At 41.0% G+C, this 21,189-nt stretch overlaps 1 protein-coding gene across 1 annotated transcript in view; it reads right to left on the minus strand.

The window, feature by feature from the left end:
- The window catches only part of edil3a (EGF-like repeats and discoidin I-like domains 3a), a gene marked incomplete at its 3' end in the record, with an annotated part of 278,314 nt that overhangs the window by 162,839 nt on the left and 94,286 nt on the right, over positions 1-21,189 (minus strand). Inside the window, exon 3 of the mRNA XM_080433840.1 lies at positions 9,949-10,077. Within this exon, the coding sequence (XP_080289966.1) occupies positions 9,949-10,077 (129 nt within the window). The remainder of the gene's footprint in view (positions 1-9,948; positions 10,078-21,189) is intronic.

Consider the following 21,189-nt stretch of genomic DNA (forward strand, 5'->3'; position numbering starts at 1 on the left):
AAGTCAGTATACTTTTGTTTACTCTATAAGTCAGTATACTTTTGTTTACTCTATAAGTCAGTATACTTTTTTACTCTATAAAGTGTATACTTTTGTTTACTCTATAAGTCAGTATACTTTTGTTTACTCTATAAAGTCAGTATATATTTTTACTCTATAAAGTGTATAATTTTGTTTACTCTATAAAGTGTATACTTTTGTTTACTCTATAAAGTGTATACTTTTGTTTACTCTATAAATTCAGTATACTTTTGTATACTCTATAAAGTGTATACTTTTGTTTACTCTATAAGTCCAGTATACTTTTGTTTACTCTATAAAGTGTAGACTTTTGTTCACTCTATAAAGTCAGTATACTTTTGTTTACTCTATAAAGTGTATACTTTTGTTTACTCTATAAAGTGTATACTTTTGTTTACTCTATAAGTCAGTATACTTTTGTTTACTCTATAAGTCAGTATACTTTTGTTTACTCTATAAAGTCAGTATACTTTTGTTTACTCTATAAGTCAGTATACTTTTGTTTACTCTATAAGTCAGTATACTTTTGTTTACTCTATAAAGTGTATACTTTTGTTTACTCTATAAAGTGTATACTTTTGTTTACTCTATAAAGTGTATACTTCTGTTTACTCTATAAAGTCAGTATACTGTTGTTTACTCTATAAGTCAGTATACTTTTGTTTACTCTATAAGTCACTAAGTATACTTTTAGTTCAAGTCATACTAATAGCATTGGACTAATCCTACCCCCAGAACCTCATTATTCACACGTACCGTCCCCCTGAAAACTATAAATTCTAATATGGCTCAATCCTCTCCGATCTCACAAAGTTAAGTCTGTTTGCTAATGTGAACAAATCTGTTCCCAAAGCTACAGTGTAAACAAAACACCGGCTTCACGGAGAGGATTAGAACAACCCCACTGCAATAATATGTTTTCAACTTATGCCCGAGTTCTATTTTCTGTTATTACAGCACTGAGAGAAAAAAACTCAGGGAATGTGGAAACTAAACACTACTGACTCCGCGTATTACAGTGCATCTGAAACCGTTAGAAAAAAAAATAAACATAAGTGCTTGGCGCGATGATGGCTCATTTTATTTAGGAGGAGAAAGACAAAAACAAAGAGGATAAATGGGCCCTGGCATTAACGCTTTTAGACCGGGAACGCATCTGTGTGTAATTTTAAGATTTCTTTAGGCTATTCAAAAATAGCAGATCTACAAGCTCATAGTGCGGCACCGATCTTTGCTTCTGGGGGTCCCTGGAACAAAATATTTTTGGATGGGGGTCCACGACCAAATACATATCATTTTGGGGGTCCTTGACATGAAAAAGTTTGAAAACCACTGATATTATAGCAACATACATTTTTTCTAAATGTTAGGATCTAGAAGACATTTGCAGAATCCCCCAGAAGCAAAGATTTCAGTTAAAAATGTTTACTTAAAAAATTTCGTATAGCAAAAATGTATTTTTCAAAAATAGCAGATCTACAAGCTTATAGCTTGTATATCTGCTATTTTTGAATAGCTCAAAGACGTCTTAAAATGACACAGATTCTTCCCCGGTCTAAATGGGTTAAGTAGTATAGAGGCACTATAACGGGACAAAACAGAAGCATTTCTACCGCCTCCCTAATTGAAGCACTTCTAAAAACAGTGAGCCAGCCAGGATGTGGCTCTGTTGATGACAGAGAGCAGGTGAACTGACTAACATCAGTTCCGATGCGATCCTCATCGCTTCACATGCGATGACGCGCGCACACGCACGCACGGGCAACTCATGGCTGATTATCCGTGGAGCAGGAAGCTGCATGAGGACAGCAGTGCTAACACGTAGGGTTCTCAAATTCCGCCCGAACCCGACCCTATCCGACCCAACGTTTTCGGAAAGAAATCGATTAGGCTACCCCCAAAAACTACCCCCAACAGACATGTCAACTGCCCCTAGCGGACGAGCGGTAAGGCCGACGGAAATGGCAGTGGATGCGTTGGATGCGGGCAGCTCATCAATAGGTATCTAGTTTGTTTCTGTCCGACCTTCCTAGCCCTTATAATTAGAAAAAAATATGGCCAAAACTCAAACCTCGAAAATTGGCGAATGTGTCCGTTTTCAAGATGTTTTGGACATTATCTCTGGAACGGAAGGTCCAATCTGCTCAGTTCAAAGTAAGTTGGATGCGTGACTTTGAGGACATTAAGCACATAATGACACATTTTCGGGTTTTTGGGCATAAAATTATGGTAATTGTTCAGGGCCGGCCCAGTTAGGGCTCGGTTAGGGCCGGATCTTCATTTTCAGGCCAGTTGAGAACTCTACAACACGATGATGGAGACATGCAATATTATCGTTGCTATGCTGTCGGGCAGAAACCTCTTATCTCCATATTCTAACTTTTTGTTTTTTTTCGTAAATGAACGCCCAGCGTCAAACAAAAGTATCAAAAGTAGCAGATACACACGCTAGAAGCTTGTAGATCGCACACACACACACACACACACACACACACACACACACACACACACACACACACACACACACACACACACACACACACACACACACACACACACACACACACACACACACACACACACACACACACACACACACTTTGCAGTGAGAGAGATAAAGCAGGGACCCCCACTACATTTTGTATGACATTGTGTGTTGCAGATTAAACACGTTGTGAGCTTATAAAAGGAAAGAAAAGCCTCATCTGTAGTAACTCTGAAGTACTGTATACTATCTAAGTTCCATTGCCCCCCCCCCTCCACCCCCACCCATGGCACGCACAAACAAACATGTCACAACTATATCAGTTTGAAATCTGTTATGATGTATAATTGGGCCCTAATTAAGAATAATGATGGAACCGTAACAGAAAGTGTGGACGGTGATGAATATTATAATTTTGCCAGGAACGAGACGTGGTGTGAAGACCAAACACATACTGTAATATGTTGTTTCATAAATCCTACTGTAACTACAGTGTTTCCCAAACTGTTTCAGCTGAGACTCAACATTTACATGTTAGTGTCTCCCCAGGACCAAAATATTGTACAAAAATACATTATGATTTAACCACTGGGATAGTTCACCCCCAAAATTAATTTCTATTGAATAGTCACCCTATGGAGACTTGAATTCATGGATATTTTTCAGTTGTTGTCTCATTCCTAAGCCAATAATTTGATGACCGGCTGCCTACAGGTCCGCTGGTCATCAAATTATTGGCTTAAGAATGTGACAAGATAAGAACAAAAAAATATCTATGAATTCAAGTCTCCATGGGGTGACTAATCCATAGATTTTGATATCTTTTTTGGGTGAACTATCCCTTTAAGCCCTATTTAACAGTGAAAATTGCCGTAAAATGCAGTGTAAATAAACCGTATTTAGCCAAGAATGCTAATTTCCATCCGTAGTCGCCCATGGCCCCCGAACCAGTGCTGTAATATCCACGTCAATAGAACATTACGCGGCTGGCTAATTCACACGGGGGTGGGCTGGACCGCTGGCCTGAGATGAAGCATAACAGCTGAGCGAAACATCCCGTAATGCTCATATCTACTTTGTCCTTGGTTAACCCGTTAAGACCGGGAACGCATCTGTGTGTCATTTTTAGATTTCTTTGGCTTTTAAAAAATAGCAGATCTACAAGCTCATAGCGCGGCACCGAGTGCCGCGCTATGAGCTTGTAGATCTTTGAATATATGTTTCTCAAAGCGAACCTTTTTAACTCAAATCTTTGCTTCTGGAGATTCTACAAATGTCTTCTGAATCCTAACAGTTTTTTGAAAAAACTGTAGTTGCTATACATAGCAGTGGTTCTCATACTTTTTCATGTCAAGGACCACCCAAAATGATATGTATTTGGCCGTGGACCCCCATCTCAAAATATATTGTCACAGGGACCCCCTAGAGCAAAGATTGGAGTTAAAAATGTATATATATATTCAAAGATTTGCACATATTTTCACGATGAAAAAAATGTAATAGCAGATATACAAGGTCATAGCGAGGCACTCGGTGCCGCGCTATGAGCTTGTAGATCTGCTATTTTTGAATAGCTAAAGAAATCCCCCAAACAAATACACAGATGCGTTCCCGGTCTTAATGGGCTAAATTGAGAACGTTCCACCCATGAAATAATGTGTCCCTGTGTCACCTCGCAGCACCGGGGCCAAATCACTCCCAATTTTCGCCCTGTGACAGTTCATTACAATAATTGGCCACTTTCCCAATACTAGCATGGCATCCCCTTGTCACTGCCGGGACAGAGGGACCGCATTTGAATAATGACTGACTTTGTGAGGCCCTCCAGCGCTACCTGCACCAACACCACATACACACTACCAACACCACACACACGCTACTATCACCGCACACCACATTATCCACACATCACATACACACTATCATCACCACAAACACACAGGGAATGTAGTTTGAGATCAACTGTGAACATCAGGGTCAGATGTTGCTCTCTCTCTCTCTCTCTCTCTCTCTCTCTCTCTCTCTCTCTCTCTCTCTCTCTCTCTCTCTCTCTCTCTCTCTCTCTCTCTCTCTCTCTTCCCCCCCCCCTCCCCCACACACTGTATATAGCAAGGGCTCTAGTGGGCATAAAAGGGATATGGTGATTTGAGGATTCATCGATAGTTCTGGACAACCCGCTGATCCAATTGACTTCCCACTCGGCAGATCGCTCCCTCGGGTCCCTCGGCGATACGCACGTCCAGTTTGAAGTCGATCGGTCAGAGGGTTCTCGAGATATATGGGACGGACTCGCTCGCTCGCTCACTCACTCACTCACTCACTCATTTATAAATTGATAAGAGAAGATTATTTTCAGCAGTGGTGGAAAGTAACTAAGTACATGTACTCAAGTACTGTACAAGAAGTACACTTTTGAGGTATTTGTACTTTACTTGAGTATTTCCAATTTCCTATGCTTTTACTTCTACTCTGTATTGTACTTTTATTCCACTACAAATATTTGAAAACTTTAGTTACTAGTTACTTATTCTTACATTATAAAACATACATTAACCACTTTAGTCCCATCCTAGGCTATTTGAAAATAGCCAATCTACAAGCTCACAACGCGTCGCATCGCAACGCGTTGTGAGCTTGTAGATCTGCTATTTTCAAACATTTCAGTACTTTTACTTTAAGGATAATTCCGGTCCGTTCATGAAAGTCCTTACGGTCTTGTTTCCAATGAGGGCCTGTGAGCAATTAGGGGTTAAGAGTCTTGCTCAGGGACAAATTTCATTTCATTGACACATTTGCTGGCCTGGCCTGGAATCGTACCTGGGGCAACCAGGGCCTCCCTAGGCGGGCTCACTAACCACTCAGCTATGGCCCCCCATACTTTTGGTGCTTTAAGTCAGTGGTTCTCAACCTGGGGGTCGCAACCCCCAGGGGGGTCGCCAAATAATTTTTGGGGGTCACCAGATTTTTGGGTGAATGTAAAAATAAAAATAAAAAAAAAAGAGTTTATATATATATATTTTTTACAAAATATTATTATTAATTCATGTTTTATCAGTTAATTTACTAAATTCAAGATAAAAATATTTCATTATTAACATTAGGAACCCTAACCCTAACCCTAATAATGATCAAATAACCTATTAATTAAATAACCTAACCCTAACCCTAACCCTAAAACCGAAATAAAGTAACCAAAAACCGGGAAAAAACATACCCAATCCGCCCAGAACCGCAAAATAAATCGCGCGCGCTTCGCGTAGTGAATCACTACTTTTGTGTGACACTCTTGTTTGATGAAGTAGGGCAGTGGTTGTATGAGCTTGTAGATCTGCTATTTTTGAATAGCCAAAGCTAAGTGGTTAAAATGATTGTGACGCTGTTAACTAATTTAGCTGGGGACCACCTGTTACCCCCCCACAAGGACCACTGGTGGTCCCCGGACCACTGGTTGAGAACCACTGAAGAAAGTAGGGCATTCATTTATGAAAAAAATAAAAATTAAAGTTTGAAATATCAAGATACAAGGTTTCCGCCCGACAACAACGATAATGGACACTAAGCCATGCTCTGCTGTCATCGCATGAAACCCTCATTGGTGTACCCTTTATCATTTAATTGCAGGAATTATGCATACGCTACAATTTGTTTATTAAAATGTTCTGATACAGAATCCCCTCTCTCTCTCTCTCTCTCTCTCTCTCTCTCTCTCTCTCTCTCTCTCTCTCTCTCTCTCTCTCTCTCTCTCTCTCTCTCTCTCTCTAATAACAACGGCCCCTCGATTAATGCGTATTCAGACCATATCAAATCATTTTCTCTGCACCCCAGAGGGGGCTTAACTCTTTAAGATCGGGAAAAGCATCAATTTTGTGTCATTTTAAGATTTCTGTGGCTATACCGAGTGCTGTGCTACGAGCTTGTAGATCTGCTATTTTAGAAAAATCGTGAAAATTTGTGCAAATCTTGGAATATATATATTTTGTAAAGCGAACATTTACAAATGTCCTCTAAAAAAAAAATCAAATATTTGCACTTAATGTTCATGATTTAAAAGAAATAGCAGATCTACAAGCTCATGGCGCGGCACAGAGCTTGTAGAAAAAAAACAGACCCAACATGTTGTCTGTAGTGACTCACAGACCCAACATGTTGTCTGTGGTGACTCACAGACCCAACTAGTCACTACAGTGACATAGGGCCAGTGTTGACACAGATGACACAGATGCGTACCCGGATTGAACGGGTTAATATGAGCCCAGACAATAACTGAATTATGGCATTCATGCAAACCAATTGCTCATTCAACAATCCAACAGCCTCCTAATGTAATGAAGTCAGTCGAGTCAGAGATAAGCCCGGGATACGGCCACTCACTCAGCGTCCTCCTCGCATATTTTATGTTCATGCCGATAACGCCACGGCATAATCCAAATGGGGTGAAATGGCTTTGTTTAACCTTAAAGATGGGAAAGACTCCAGAACAGCCATCAACCCAGCAGACACTATCATTGAGTCTGTAGAGACCATCGTGTCGCCTTCCAGTCGATCCTGCTCTTTGGCCATCTAATATCTTAGACTCTGATAATAATAAAAACAAAATAATAATAATAATAATAGCTGCAAGCAGCAATACGGGGGCCAAGGAATTCGATAGGCAAGATGCAAAACGCAATATGCAATATGCAATATGCGCAATAAGAGATATTATTTTTTTATTATATATTTTTTTCATTTCTCAATTGATTGCTATAGCGCCACCCTTTATGCCGTTTGGCATTGCCCTCTACCATGATATTGCAGAGTTTCGTAAAAAAAAAAAGAATGCACAGTTAGAACAGAACTGCTAAAAACGGCGGAAGAATAAAACCTACAAAAAAAAAAACTTGCTTGGCCCCCTAATAATAATGATAATAGTAATTGTCTGTATTGCCTCAGGGATATTCATATTCACAGTCTGTCCGACAAAAACCCAGAAAAACATAACCATAAAGCACAACACAATATAGCACACATCAACATAACACCAAGACAATGCATGAAGTCCCCAGTATACACAGAACCATCATATTAGCGAGGGAATTTGTTTAGTGCAGAAATAGCCGAAGGGATAAAACTCCTATTAAAACAAACTTTTTGCCATTTCAACGTTCTGCACCTTCGTCCAGATGGCATGAGTCTGAAGTGACGATGGAGGGGACGTTCAGTGAGCGCTAAACTTGTGATGGCTTTATTGTTCATATCAGAAAGTGTGGGCGTGGGAAGTCTGATCATCTTAGAGGCAATGTGGGTAATACTGAAAGGTTTGTTTTTGTTATACATGTACAGTGGTGTAAAGTAACTAAGTACTTTTACGTTCAATTTGTAGGTATTTTTACTTTAATGGAGTATTTCCAATTGTACACATTTTACGGGTCCATTTGGTTCCATTTGCACACTGATACTGGTGCTGCAATAGTTCAAATGGGGGTAAAACAGCTTTGTTAAACCTTTAGTGGGAACGACTCCAGCAGTTCTGAATTAGATGCAGGCGGTTAAGTACAGGTTACCATCTGTCTGCCTGTCTCTCCTCTCCGCCTGTCTGTCTGTCTGCCCGTCTCTCCTCTCCACCGAGTCTCTCACCAGGCAGGTTTTCACTACAATGCATTCAATACCCTCTCCGTTAATTAGAGAGTCCTACCTGAGAGAGCTAATGGCCTTCTGTCTGTGTTTTGGAGGCTAAAGCCTCGTTCAAACTTCTTCTGCAGCTGAATCTATACAGCATGAGACGAGAATAGCAGACCTTCAAGCTCACAACGCTATTCTCGGGCGTTGTGCGGCGCTACGGAGCATAAACGAGGCTTCAAGCAACGCTCTGCCAAACAGAACACAGTGGTGGGGGGGGAACTACAGGGAGTGAAAATAGCAGATCTACAAGCTCACAACGCGTCGCATCGCAACGCGTTTTGAGCTTGTAGATCGGCTATTTTCAAATATCCCATGTATAAGACTGGGCTAAAGTGGTTAATGTATGTTTTACAATATAAAGATTTATATCTGCAAAGTAACTAGGGAAGTTGTCAAGTAATTGTAGTGGAGTAAAAGTACTATATTTGCCTCTGACATGTAGTGGAGTAGAAGTAAAAGTACAGAAAACTGGAAACACTCAAGTAAAGTCAAAAATGTACTTAAGTACAGAACTTGAGTAAATGTACTTATAGTTACTTTACAACACTGATATAAGGTATAAGGTACCAACAGCTGCTATACTTCAGAAGTTCTACGTTTACATTCAGTCTGTTTGTTTGTTGTTGTTGGATAAACAGACCCACCTTCAACTCCCTGACATTCGATACAGGGAACCTGTGAGTTATTGTCATTGTCATATCCAGACACAAAAACTAAAAAGAAATCACGACAAGTGTCTCTTCCGTTCTCCGCGGACGCCTCTTTGAAGCAGCAGAGAACGGCGCCTGCATAAACAGATTGTTTTCACACAGACATACAAAAAATAAACTCTTGCTTTTTTGAAATGTATAGAAATAGTCTGGGTTCGGGGCTGCTCCTCGCTGTTTGGCAAGAAGTGTCATTTATAACAAATAACTCAGGGCTGTTTACAAGCTTGGAAATGTCCACAGATACAACATTATGGGATGTTTCTGTGAAAAGAATATAAAATGCGCTGAAAGACCGAGTACCATTCTTCATGAGTATGTTATATGCATATCAACGCTGTCGAGGGCAAACCTTGCATGTCCATAATTGTTCCCTTTTTTATTATTATTTTAAAAACATGAAGAAATAGTGAAAATAGCCTATCTACAAGCTGGGAACGCTTCGAATCGCAATACATTATCAGTGTGTATATATTCTATTTTCAGTGTTTTTGTGCGACACTCTTGAATGATGAACTAGGGCATTAATTTACGAAAACATTTATAAATGGATATATAAGGTTTCTGCCCAACAGCGTTGTGCAGAAACCTTTCAGAAACCGTTTCATGTGCACAGTACTTTAGTTTCTTGCACGTACAGTAAACTAGTAGCTACTATGGTTGTCTTTGCATTCCTTTTCATCTCTGTACAAAGAATATGAACAACATGTTGTAGGAGGACAGTGAGCATCCACCCCCACATCTCTCCGATAGATAGATAGATAGATAGATAGATAGATAGATAGATAGATAGATAGATAGATAGATAGATAGATAGATACAGTAGATAGATAGATAGATAGATAGATACTGGAATACCACAGAGCATACATGGGAAACTGGCGGTCCGGGGGCCACATGCGGTCCCCAGCCCCCCACCTTGACTTAATGCGGCCCGCAGGTTAATATCGGAATACTGATATATTATTGGTTTCAGCTGTTACAATTTGGCTACTTTTGTGTGACATAGAATGGCCCGACAGTGTATACAGAGACTGGTGTTCCTATAGAGACGGTATTGACATAGAGACTTACTGTGTTGACAGTGAACGCCACTGAACCCAGGAGGACATTTGCAGACGTAGCCGATGAAGGTGTCTCCCCTGTAGGTCTCGCTGATCTCACACACTCCTCTGTTGTGACACGGGTTCGGGTGACAAGGACCTGTAACACACAAACACAACCAACTGTCAAAGACACATCGGACCAAAGCAAGCAATAATGATTGATCGATTGATGGTGTTCCCTCTACAGGATGCCAAAATTCCCTTTTGCAGTTCAAGAGCCAGCACTATCATCATACATACAGTAGACAAGAGAGAGAGACAGACAGACAGACAGACAGACAGACAGACAGACAGACAGACAGACAGACAGACAGACAGACAGACAGACAGACAGACAGACAGAGCAGTGGTGGAAAAAAAGTTTTACTAAAGTAAAAGAAGTATCAATACTGCACTGTAGAAACACCCTGTTAGAAGTAAAAATCCGGAATTCAAAAGGAACTTGAGTAAAAGTACAAAAGTAGTGGTATCAAAATGTACTTAAGAGGAAAAGTACTCATTATGCTGAATGTTCCATTTCAAGTTTTCAAATGAATAAAAATCTGCAGATCTACAAGCTGAAGGGCTGAAGTGGTTAATGTATGTTTTATTAAAATAATCAAAATCTAAATAGTAGGCCTAACTGAAGTTTTCAAATAATTGCAGTGGAGTAAAAGTACAATATTTCGATCCGAGATGTAGTGGAGTAGAAGTAAAAGTATTGGAAAGTGGAAATACTCAAATAAAGTACAAATACCTCAGAATTGTACAGTACAGTACTTGAAGGGATTGTAGGCAAGTTCAGAGATAAAAAAAGAAAAAAACTGTCGTCAAACACCGCCCCTACAGCAGTTCGTTTCCCCGACCACCAGGGGGTGACGCAGGGGGTACTTCTAAACGGGCTATGCCGAAAAGAGGTTGCTTTATTCGGATACAATGCGTGTCACTGCCCGCCCCTGCCGGTTCTCTGAATTTTTGTTTTTAAATAGGCTCTGTCATGATAAATTGACCACATAATATATGAAGTTAAACAACTAAATTCTATCCAAACGCTATCTTAAAAGTAAATTATGTGCCTCAAAAAAGAAGTTTGAGAGCGTTTTAAAACCGAAAGTAAAAAGTTCACACGGACACGGACGCGCACGGACGCGCACATGCGTGCGTTAATTTACGTCCCGGACAAACATAAACAATAGGGAAAATACGGATTTCAGAAAGAGGACTGTGTTTCAATGCAGGAAAACACCCCAGCATCATTATATAGTGGCTGAGAGAGGGAAAAAAAAAGGCAAAATATATATATATAAATATTTTTTAAATTTAGGCTTAATGTTGCCTAGAATCCCTTTAAGTAAATGTACTCAGTTACTTTCCACCACTGAGAGCGAGAGAGAGGTCACACTTTTCTGCTGTCAAAAAGCAAAGCAAAGTTTATTTGCATAGCACATTTCATAGGCAAAGGTCATTCAAAGCCAATTCAAATGGCTCCATACATAATTAACTGATTGCACCTGTCAACCGGGCTGTGCTTTTATTTGCAACATGAATCCCATTCATATCTTGCGGAGAAATAATGACATAATTTGCCTTCAATTCATAAATGTCATAAAAATATGTGATGTGGTTGAGATACGCCTTTTCAAGCTAAAACCACAGACCAGCATGCCGTTTCTGTCAGGCTGTAACCTTGTATCTCCATAATTCAACTTTTTATTATGTTTTCCTTCTTTCAGGCTTAAAACTTGTATCTCCATAATTCAACGTTTTATGTTTTTCTTCTGTCAGGCTGAATCCTTGTATCTCCATGAAACTATATTTTTATATTTTTATTTTTGTAATGCCCTGATTTGTTGCATGCCAATGTCACACAAAAGTAGTGAATGTAGCCAATCTACAAGCTCACATGTTTGTGACGAGATTGGCTATTCTTGAACATTTCTGAAAGGCGGTTAAGTGTGCCTGTTGGTTAGAGCTTGTGACTAAATATTAACTACATTGGACCCATAGGAACACGGACGAAAAACATCTGACAAAGACAATTATGTTAAGATTGGGAACGCATCTCTGTCAATTTCCATTTCTTTGGCTATTAAAAAATAGCAAATAGCAAAATAACAAGCTCATAGCGCGGCACCGAGTGCCGCGCTATGAGCTTGTAGATCTGCTATATATTTTTTCCAATCGTGACATTTTGTGGAATTGTCCGATTCTATAATGTTGTCTACATTTTAACAGTTTAAAAAAAAAACTTATATTGCTTTATCATTGGATCACAAACGTTTTCATGTCAAGGACCACCCAAAATTATATGCATGTTTCCGTGGACCCCCATCTCAAAATATTGTGTTCCATGGACCCCCCAGAAGCAAAGATTTGAGTTAAAAATATTCGCTTTAAAAAATATATTATATTCAAAGATTTGCACACGTACATTTTCAAGATTTTTCAAAAAATAATTGCAGATTTATAAGCTCATAGCTATGAGCTTGTAGATCTGTTATTTTTGAATAATCCAAAGTATCACATAATGGTTAAAGCTCAAATCTAAAATGACACAGATGTGCTCCTGGATTGAACGGGTTAATTTCCTGAAAAGTAACAGTGTTCAGTGCTGGCCACTGATGGCAACTAAAAAAAAGAATAAGAAAAATGGAAAAGGAGAAAAAAAAAACAGTGAAAAGAAAATGTAATAAAGAATATTCTATTCAGGAAGGTTATTGCAATTAACCTTCTTAAGTTGGCTTTGAGTTGGGCTAATTAGATTTAGATTGAGAATAACTTTTCGCCAAAACAGAAGATACTGGGTTATTCTTTTTATTTAACAGTACAGCATTTTTTTCCATTGTCCTTCCCACCTCTAAACATTGTCTAAGCTACAACTACATGCAGTACTTTGTTTTTAAATCACTGGTGGTTCTCAAACATTGTAATGTTTGAGTAAACATTGGGGCGGCCATAGCTGAGTGGTTAGTGAGCCCGCCTAGGGAACCAGAGCTGGCCCTGGTTGCCCCAGGTTCGATTCCAGGCTATCCCAGCATATGTGCCGATGATATGAAATTTGTCCCTGAGCAAGACTCTTAACCCCAATTGCTCGGAAACAAGACCGCAAGGACTTTCATGAACGACCTGTTAAAAGGAATTATCCTTATCCTTATGTCAAGGACAGTGGTGGGAAAAGTACTCACATTTTCTACTTAAGTAAAAGCATCGATACCGCAATGTAGAAATACTCTTTTACAAGAAAAAGGCCCGCGTTCAAAATGTTACTTGAGTACAAATACAAAAGTATTGGCATCAAAAATATACTTGAAGTACCAAAAGTAAAAGTGCTGAAATGTTTGAAAATAGCAGATCTACAATCCGCGACGCGTTGTGAGCTTGTAGATCTGCTATTTTCAAATAGCCTATATATAAAACAGGGCTAAAGTAACTAGTAACTAAAGTTTTCAAATAATTGTAGTGGAGTAAAAGTACAATATTTGCCTCTGAGATGTAGTGGAGTAGGCTAGAAGTAAAAGTATTGAACATTGGAAATACTCAAAGTAAAAGTACCTCAAAATTGTACTTAAGTACAGTACATGTACTTAGTTACTTTACGCCACTGGTCAAGAACCCCTAGATTAACTTGTATGAGCTTGAATGATGAATGATGTCCAAAGGTTTTATGGACATCATTCATCACGTTCAGTTTGGCTTGGTTCCAGGCTTAAAGGTCTTCATACCGTAGCTGTCCGACAGACACAGTTCAACTGTTTTACGTTTTCTCAAAGTGGGGTCCGGGGACCCCCGATGGATCCTTTAGATTCCAGCTAAAAGAGTTAACCCATTCAATCCGGGAATTCATCTCTTTCATTTTAAGATTTCTTTGGCTATACAAAAATAGCAGACCTACTGTACAACCTAAGCTAGAAATATAATGAGAAAACGCAAAACAAATGCAAAAGGGTACAAGACTGTGTACATATTTTAACACATTGGGTGCCAGAGGTTTATTAAAATATTATACTTTGAGTGCCAGGATTTTTTACCATTTTTGAACCTTTTTCAAGTAGTCACAAAATATTTTCAGTGATCACCGTCCTCACGGTGATCCCCTCATTACACACATACAGGTCTCGTACAATCGGGGGGAAAAAATTAAAAACATTCGGTAATCCGTTCCATAGTTGCAGCCAGTTGAAAATAGTTAAATTAACATTGTAAAAAAAAAAGTACACAGGAGCCGAGATACAGGTTTTTGAAGTCATAAGTTAACCAGGAGGTGGATTGGAGTCTAAATCTTGTAGGAGTGATATCTCCTGGTGCTGTGAAAGAAAAAAAAGAAAACATTGAAAAACAATTATTTTATTATTTTTCAAAAAACGTATATATACGGTTTTGGCACTCAACGTTAGTATGGCCAAAACCATATACGGTTTTGGCACCCAATGTGTGTGAGTGAAGAAACTCATCCCATATCCTTTGTGCATACATTTCCCATGCTTGTAAAACTAATGTTTTACAAACATATTTGGAAAATAAGTGTCGCTGCACAGCGGTACAGCGGTTTGCACGACTAGCTCTGGACAAATACACACACACACACACACACACACACACACACACACACACACACACACACACACACACACACACACACACACACACACACACACACACACACACACACACACACACACACACACACACACACACACACACACACACACACACACACACACACACACGTCTCCGCCCTTTTCTGCTCCCTGCACTGAAAACACTGCATGTTGGCTAACAGGGCATCCCGTAACGTCAAGGCCTGAGACAACCTTACAACCCCCCCACCCACTAATTAGTTCAGATAACAATGCTGTCCGAGCCTTCCCCTAAAACAGTGGCTTTCAACCCTTTTCATATCGAGATCCATTATTTATTGGGTATTTGAGCCACGGACCACCGTTTGATGAGATTTAGCCTCAGACCCAAAACGTACAATATTTTGTTGTCGTTGGATACGATTATGTCCACAATTCCATGTTGTATTGATGTTGGTACCAATAGGAGAGATAGCAGGCAAACGTTAATCAAAATAACAATTATTCTACATTCTCTAATTGTCTAGACTTCTTGTCAATTAAGTAATGCAGATGTTTAACAATAATTTTACTCTTGAGGGCGTAAAAATGAAACCAAATGGACCCGTACGGGTCCATTTGGTTTCATTTTACGCTCTCAAGAGTTAAAGATCTATAAGGGTCCATTCGGTTTCCAACTCTCCATCATTTAGCTGGGGACCACCTGGGACCCCCTAAAGGACCACTGGTGGTCCCCGGAGAACCACGGCCTTAAAACACCCAGGACAACGCTCTCCACACTCCAGACTCTTCTTGCCTACGCCCCTTGTTCACTTGCCGTGTGTTTTGTTTCTTAAGAGTTGTTTTTTTTCCCGCGACCACAAGTGAACGGAATGTTATTTAGATAGCATGTTGTTTAGACAAGATGCTATATAGGTCCATTGTTTACCATGGCATCCTAGTTACTTATAGGCACTATACGCTGTTTCTCCCTCTATTTATGTGACTATTTACTTTGCTGTTTATCAACTAGCGTTTGTGCTTACTCTGCTCATTCTTATCTCACGCTTTGTAAGTCGCTCTGGATGAAAGCGTCTGCTAAATGCCTGTATTGTATTATCGAGTACTGAGACAAGATGGCCGCCGAGGCATTGGAAATAACAGAAACGTTCCCATGAAGACAGACGCGGTCGACTTCGCGCGTCGCTCAAATATAATGTTTTCTCATATTTGTGTTTGTGAATGAACAAAAATGATCACGATCAGCAAGCATTCACCGTCTTCATCCAACCTAAGGCGTTGGTTCTCAAAGTGGGGTCCGGGGACCCCCAGGGGTCCTTGGGGGGGTACCAGGGGGTCCCCAGCAAAATCAGTTAATATAGCATCACAATCATTTTAACCATATTTTTTTACTTTGGCTATTCAAAAATAGCAGATCTACAAGCTCATAGCGCGGCACTGAGTTCCGTGCTATGAGCTTGTAGATCTGCTATTTTTGAAAACTCCCTGACAGGAAATATTTTTTGAGATGGGGGGGTCCGCAGCCAAATACATATCATTTCGGGGGGGGTCCTTGACATGAAAAAGTTTGGGAACCACTGAGGGCACAACAAGCTTGGTATGTTTACAGTCTAGTATTAGAAGAGATATTAGTCTGAAACATAACAATTAGATATTGTCTCTGTCGGGTGCAAAGCTGTTGCTTTTCAGGATTCACGTGCCGCGTTTCGAGCCTGTGAATCTGTTACTTTTGATGCTTTCGTGCGACTCTGTAGTATGATCAAGTAGGACCGTTAATTTACGGAAAAACACAAACAGTTCCATTAAGACCGGGAACGCATCTGTGTCATTTTAAGATTTCTTTGGCTATTCAAAAATAGCAGATATACAAGCTCATAGCGCGGCACCGAGTGCCACGCTATGAGCTTGTAGATCTGCTATTTATATATTTATTTTTTACTTAAATTTTTATTCCACGATTTTGTAACCCTATTTTTTACACCCAGTGCTAATTGTCTATGTAATCCTGGGCACTACCTTTCCTCTGCCAACCTAGAGAGGCCAGGGCCGAGCTCATGCCTCCTTCAATGTATGAGAGCCAACTGACCTTCTTGTCACCTGACAGGGGAGTTTCCCTGGTTGGACGTAGCGCGTGGAAGGAACACGTTATTCCAACCAGTTCCCTTCCCCTCCATCAGGCGCCCCGGCTGGCCAGGGGGAGGCAGTATAGTGACCAGGATTACTGCATGTTTTTGTGAGGGTACCTACCCTAGGAGACACGGGGAGAACATGCAAACTCCACACAGAAAGGCCCTTTCGCCAACCCCACCTAGGGTGTGGGCACTGATGACGCGGAGGAGAGAACACACCCCCAGCGCCCACAGCGTCCCCTGCGGGAATCGAACCCAGGACCTTCTAGCTGTGAGGCGACAGCACTACCGATTGTGCCACCGTGCCCCTTTATATATTTGTTTTTAAAGCTAACTCATATCTTTGCTTTTGGGGATTCTACAAAATGTCTTCTAAATTCTAACAGTTTTTTTTTAATTGTTTTCACGTATGTCGCGTATGAGCTTGTATATCTGCTATTTTCGAACAGCCAAAGACATCTAAAATGACACACAGATGCATTACCGGCGGGAATTGAACGGGTTAAAGTAAGGAGATAAGAGGTTTCCGCCCGACGATAGCAACAATATTTACCCCCTCAGCTGTTCGGCCTTAATTGTATTTTTCTTTTTTATCTATCTTTGCCAAACGAGTGTTTTTTTCACGTGAGACCTTCTGACACATTGTTTGATGTTTTTTTTTCCAGGGTTAGGTATGCCGGGAATTTACTAGGAGCGGACAGACAGACAGACAGACGGCAAACTGTATTTCATATTCCAGTGCTGTCTCTGCCCCGAGGATCCTCTCCCACTCCCCCCCCCCCCCCCGCCCCATCTCCACCAAGGTCAGAGAGCATGGTCTAAACACATCCCATGTCTGGCAGGAGCGCACACGCGCACGTACGCGCACACACACACACACACACACACACACACACACACACACACACACACACACACATACACACACACACACACACACACACACACACACACACACACACACACACACACACACACACACACACACACACGTGCACACACACACACACACACACACACACACACACACACACATACACACACACATGCGCACGCACGCACGCACGCACGCACACACGAACAAAGCACGGTCACGCCCCAGTCTAGGAGGAAACACAGACAGAAACACTGTTATTTGTCTCCTCCTCCCGTTCCCATCTCTGACAGGATACCGTCACTGTTGGCGTGGAAACCTTGTATGCGGGTGCGTGCGTGCGTGCGTGAGTGCGTGCACAGTATACTAGTATAGGCAGGCAGACAGGTAACAAGCCTATAGTATTTGTACTGTTTATTCCTGCATGCTATATGCTCTCTGACACCATATAGGGCAAACCTATTGTCGCAGTCGAGTGGAAACCGTGTACGTCCAAAAACGTTTACTTTCCAGGAGACGTGAACACAAACAAAAATAACCTGTGTTCCCATGAATCCAAGGCAGTTATTATTTAGACACGAGCCTCTTGTTAATACTTTTCATTTGTTCAATATTATAAAACCCATAACCACTTTCGCAAAATAAAGAAACAAATAATAATAACAAGCTCACAGCGCCTTGCATCGCGACTCGCCGTGAGCGTGTAGTTTGACTATTGTTGCTACATTGTATAGTATGATGAAGTATGGCATTAATTTACGAAGAAAAGAGAAAAAACAAGTTGAAATATGGAGATACAAGGTTTGGCCTGACGGCGCGTTTTACTGTTTCATCCCACATGCCGCCTCTCTAACACGATGTGGGCAAACATATGCTAAGCGTTCCAATGGAAACAAAAATCAAAAAGTGCTTATGTTGGTATATTATGCATACAGTGTATACATTACAAAGAGACAACTCCGCCACCGCAATGTTGACTCTCTTTGTGTGTCTAATTTGCATGAAATACTTATTCATAGCCACCCAAATACACTGTTGTTTGCTGCACACACAGAACAAAGAACTGAACTCCATTCATCACAGCAACGCTATTGTTTTTTTTTTTCGCTTTTGTTTTTCCTTGCTTTTTTCTTTTGTTTTTAATATCCACTCATCGACATTGCGCGGTACGCCTCAGTGAATTCAGCTAGCATACGGGATGTAAACAGAGACTCAGACACAAAGAGCCAATCATAATACGAAAAAAAAACAACAACAACATATTCTTTAAGAGAAGACAGAGAAACTGTATGTCAAAAAAAGAAATAAAATAAAAAGCTGATGATTAATAACAGTCGGGAGGCATTTCTTCTCTCCCAGCTCTGCTGTTCGGTTGGAGAGTTAGAGGTCCTATGACATGCTGTTTTTGAGTGGGGAGAAATATAATAATGTAGGCCCTTCCAACGTCTTTCAAAAGAGAAAAATACACTGAGAAGGCTGGGGGTTCGAATCCACCGCGGTGCATCCGGCTTTGCTGGGCGTCTATGCGAACACAATTGACCCGTGTTCTCGGAGGAGGGAAGCCGGGCGGGGCGGGTGATATCGGTCACCTAAAGCACGTGATTCTCAAACTGTTCCACGTGAAGGACCCCCAAAACGATACATATTCGGCTGCGGACCCCCATCTCATATTTTGTGACAGTGACCCCCCAGAAGCAAAGATTTGAGTTAAACGTGTTTGCTTTAAATAAACATATATATTCAAAGAATTGCAGATCTACAAGCTCATAGCGTGGCAATCGGTGCCGCGCTATGAGCCCCAGCGCACGCGTCTGATATCTGTTCTAGAGGGCCGGATTCAAAATCTCGGGTGAAAACAAGCGGTGAAAACAATTGGTTCAGCGATCTGTGCGCCCGCCCCCGCCCCGGGGAGCGACGCCCACTGCACTCTGGTTGGTTGGGGAGAAATGAAAGGTCGACTCCCACTTCCTATATGCCAGAAATGTCAACGGCTTGGTCCCAGGCTCTTGTTTTTGAGCAAAACGCGAAGGCAAATAAAAGCCCGGAGATCGAGGCTATACTGCGGGGGCTAACCTGCAGCATGGGGGGAGGGGGGGTATGGGAATGGGTGTGTATGATGATGGGGGGGTGGGGCGCATGTAAATGACAAAGGCTTTGATGCAGGGGTTATTGGATTCATAACTCACTGCCTGCCAATAGCCCCTGCCTCATCTTTTAAACATCGAGGCTTGTACTGACTTGCTGCAGAAGAGCGCTGTCAAAACTTCACCAGAATGAGTTTTGGGGGGGCTAGGCAAAAAAACTTTGGCGACCTCTCATGGGGGGGGGGGGGGATCGTCGCTGTCGGGTGGAAACCTTGTATGTTCCGAAAGCGTTGCTTTTCAGGAAAAATAGAACCTGCTTTCCTATGGATCCCATGGTTGGTATTATTTAGTCACACGCTCTCTGTGTAACCACTTAAACCATTATTTTATACTTTGGCTATTCAAAAATAGCCGAGTGCCGCGCTTGCAAATCTGCTATTTTTGAATAATCATGAACATTAGTGCAACTCTTTGAATAATGTGTTTTAAACTGAACATTTGGAAATATTTTGTTCCAGGGACCTCCAGAGGTAATGATTTGAGTTAAAAAATTTGTTTAAAAACATACCTACATTGAAAGATTTGCACAAATTAAAAAAAAAAAAAAAAGCAGATATACAAGCTCATTTAACACATCCACTGCCAAGGGCTAATCTCATAATGTACTCACCAGTGCCAAGGTGTTTTTGTTGTTTTTTTGTTTTTTTCATGTCGCCATAGATCTTGTTAAAATCCTTAAGATTGAGCGCTACACAGTCTGTTTACATCCGCGCGATCTCCCTGTATCTCCCAGTGAAAACCACGTGTCAAACGGGGCATCCATGTTTGAGTTAGAGCGGATTACGTTAAACAGTGAAATGCGAGGAGAAAAAACTACAGGAAGAGAATTGAGTTTCAGTTTCGTCTGTAGAACGAGGGCGGGCGTGATCGTGAAAACCGGATCCCAAATAATTCTATTTCCTGTCATCAAACCGGAAACGGAAGTGGATCAAAAAAATTCCGAAAGTGCACCCGGACCGCGCATGCGCGAAAAGACCGCAGCCCGTAGGGCTACGGTCTCGGCACTTAACAGTTGGATTTAACGGCCCGTAGGACTACGGTCTTGGCAGTTAATGTGTTAATAGCCAAATAAATTTAAAAAATGACAGATTCTTCGCCGGTCTTAAAGGGTTAAACAGTGGATACTTAAACACTTTCACCTTTCAAAACAATTCTGAAATAGCAAAAAGAGCCAAGCTCACAACGGGTCGCAATGTGAGCTTGCAGATTATTGTAGATCTTTTTTTCTATACTTTGCACAACACTCAGATCGTCTATTTCCCCTACGTTTGCACGGCACCTTTGCAAAACAAAAACACACATAAAAAAGTGAAATAATTATGGAGATACAAGGTTTTTGCCCGACAGCCACAAAATAGGAATGCGAACAGAGGGTGAGGGGAAGGGATATACTGTCAGAGACAGAGACGGAATCACAGCCCTGTTGTTTATGTGAGAGGCAGTGAACCGCACGAGTCAACAGGCACCATAGACGCGGTCAGGCTTTACCGGGCTCTGGAATCTAAA

Source organism: Gymnoscopelus braueri (genome assembly GCF_963280865.1).
Source record: "Gymnoscopelus braueri genome assembly, chromosome: 7".
Lineage (NCBI taxonomy): Eukaryota > Metazoa > Chordata > Actinopteri > Myctophiformes > Myctophidae > Gymnoscopelus > Gymnoscopelus braueri.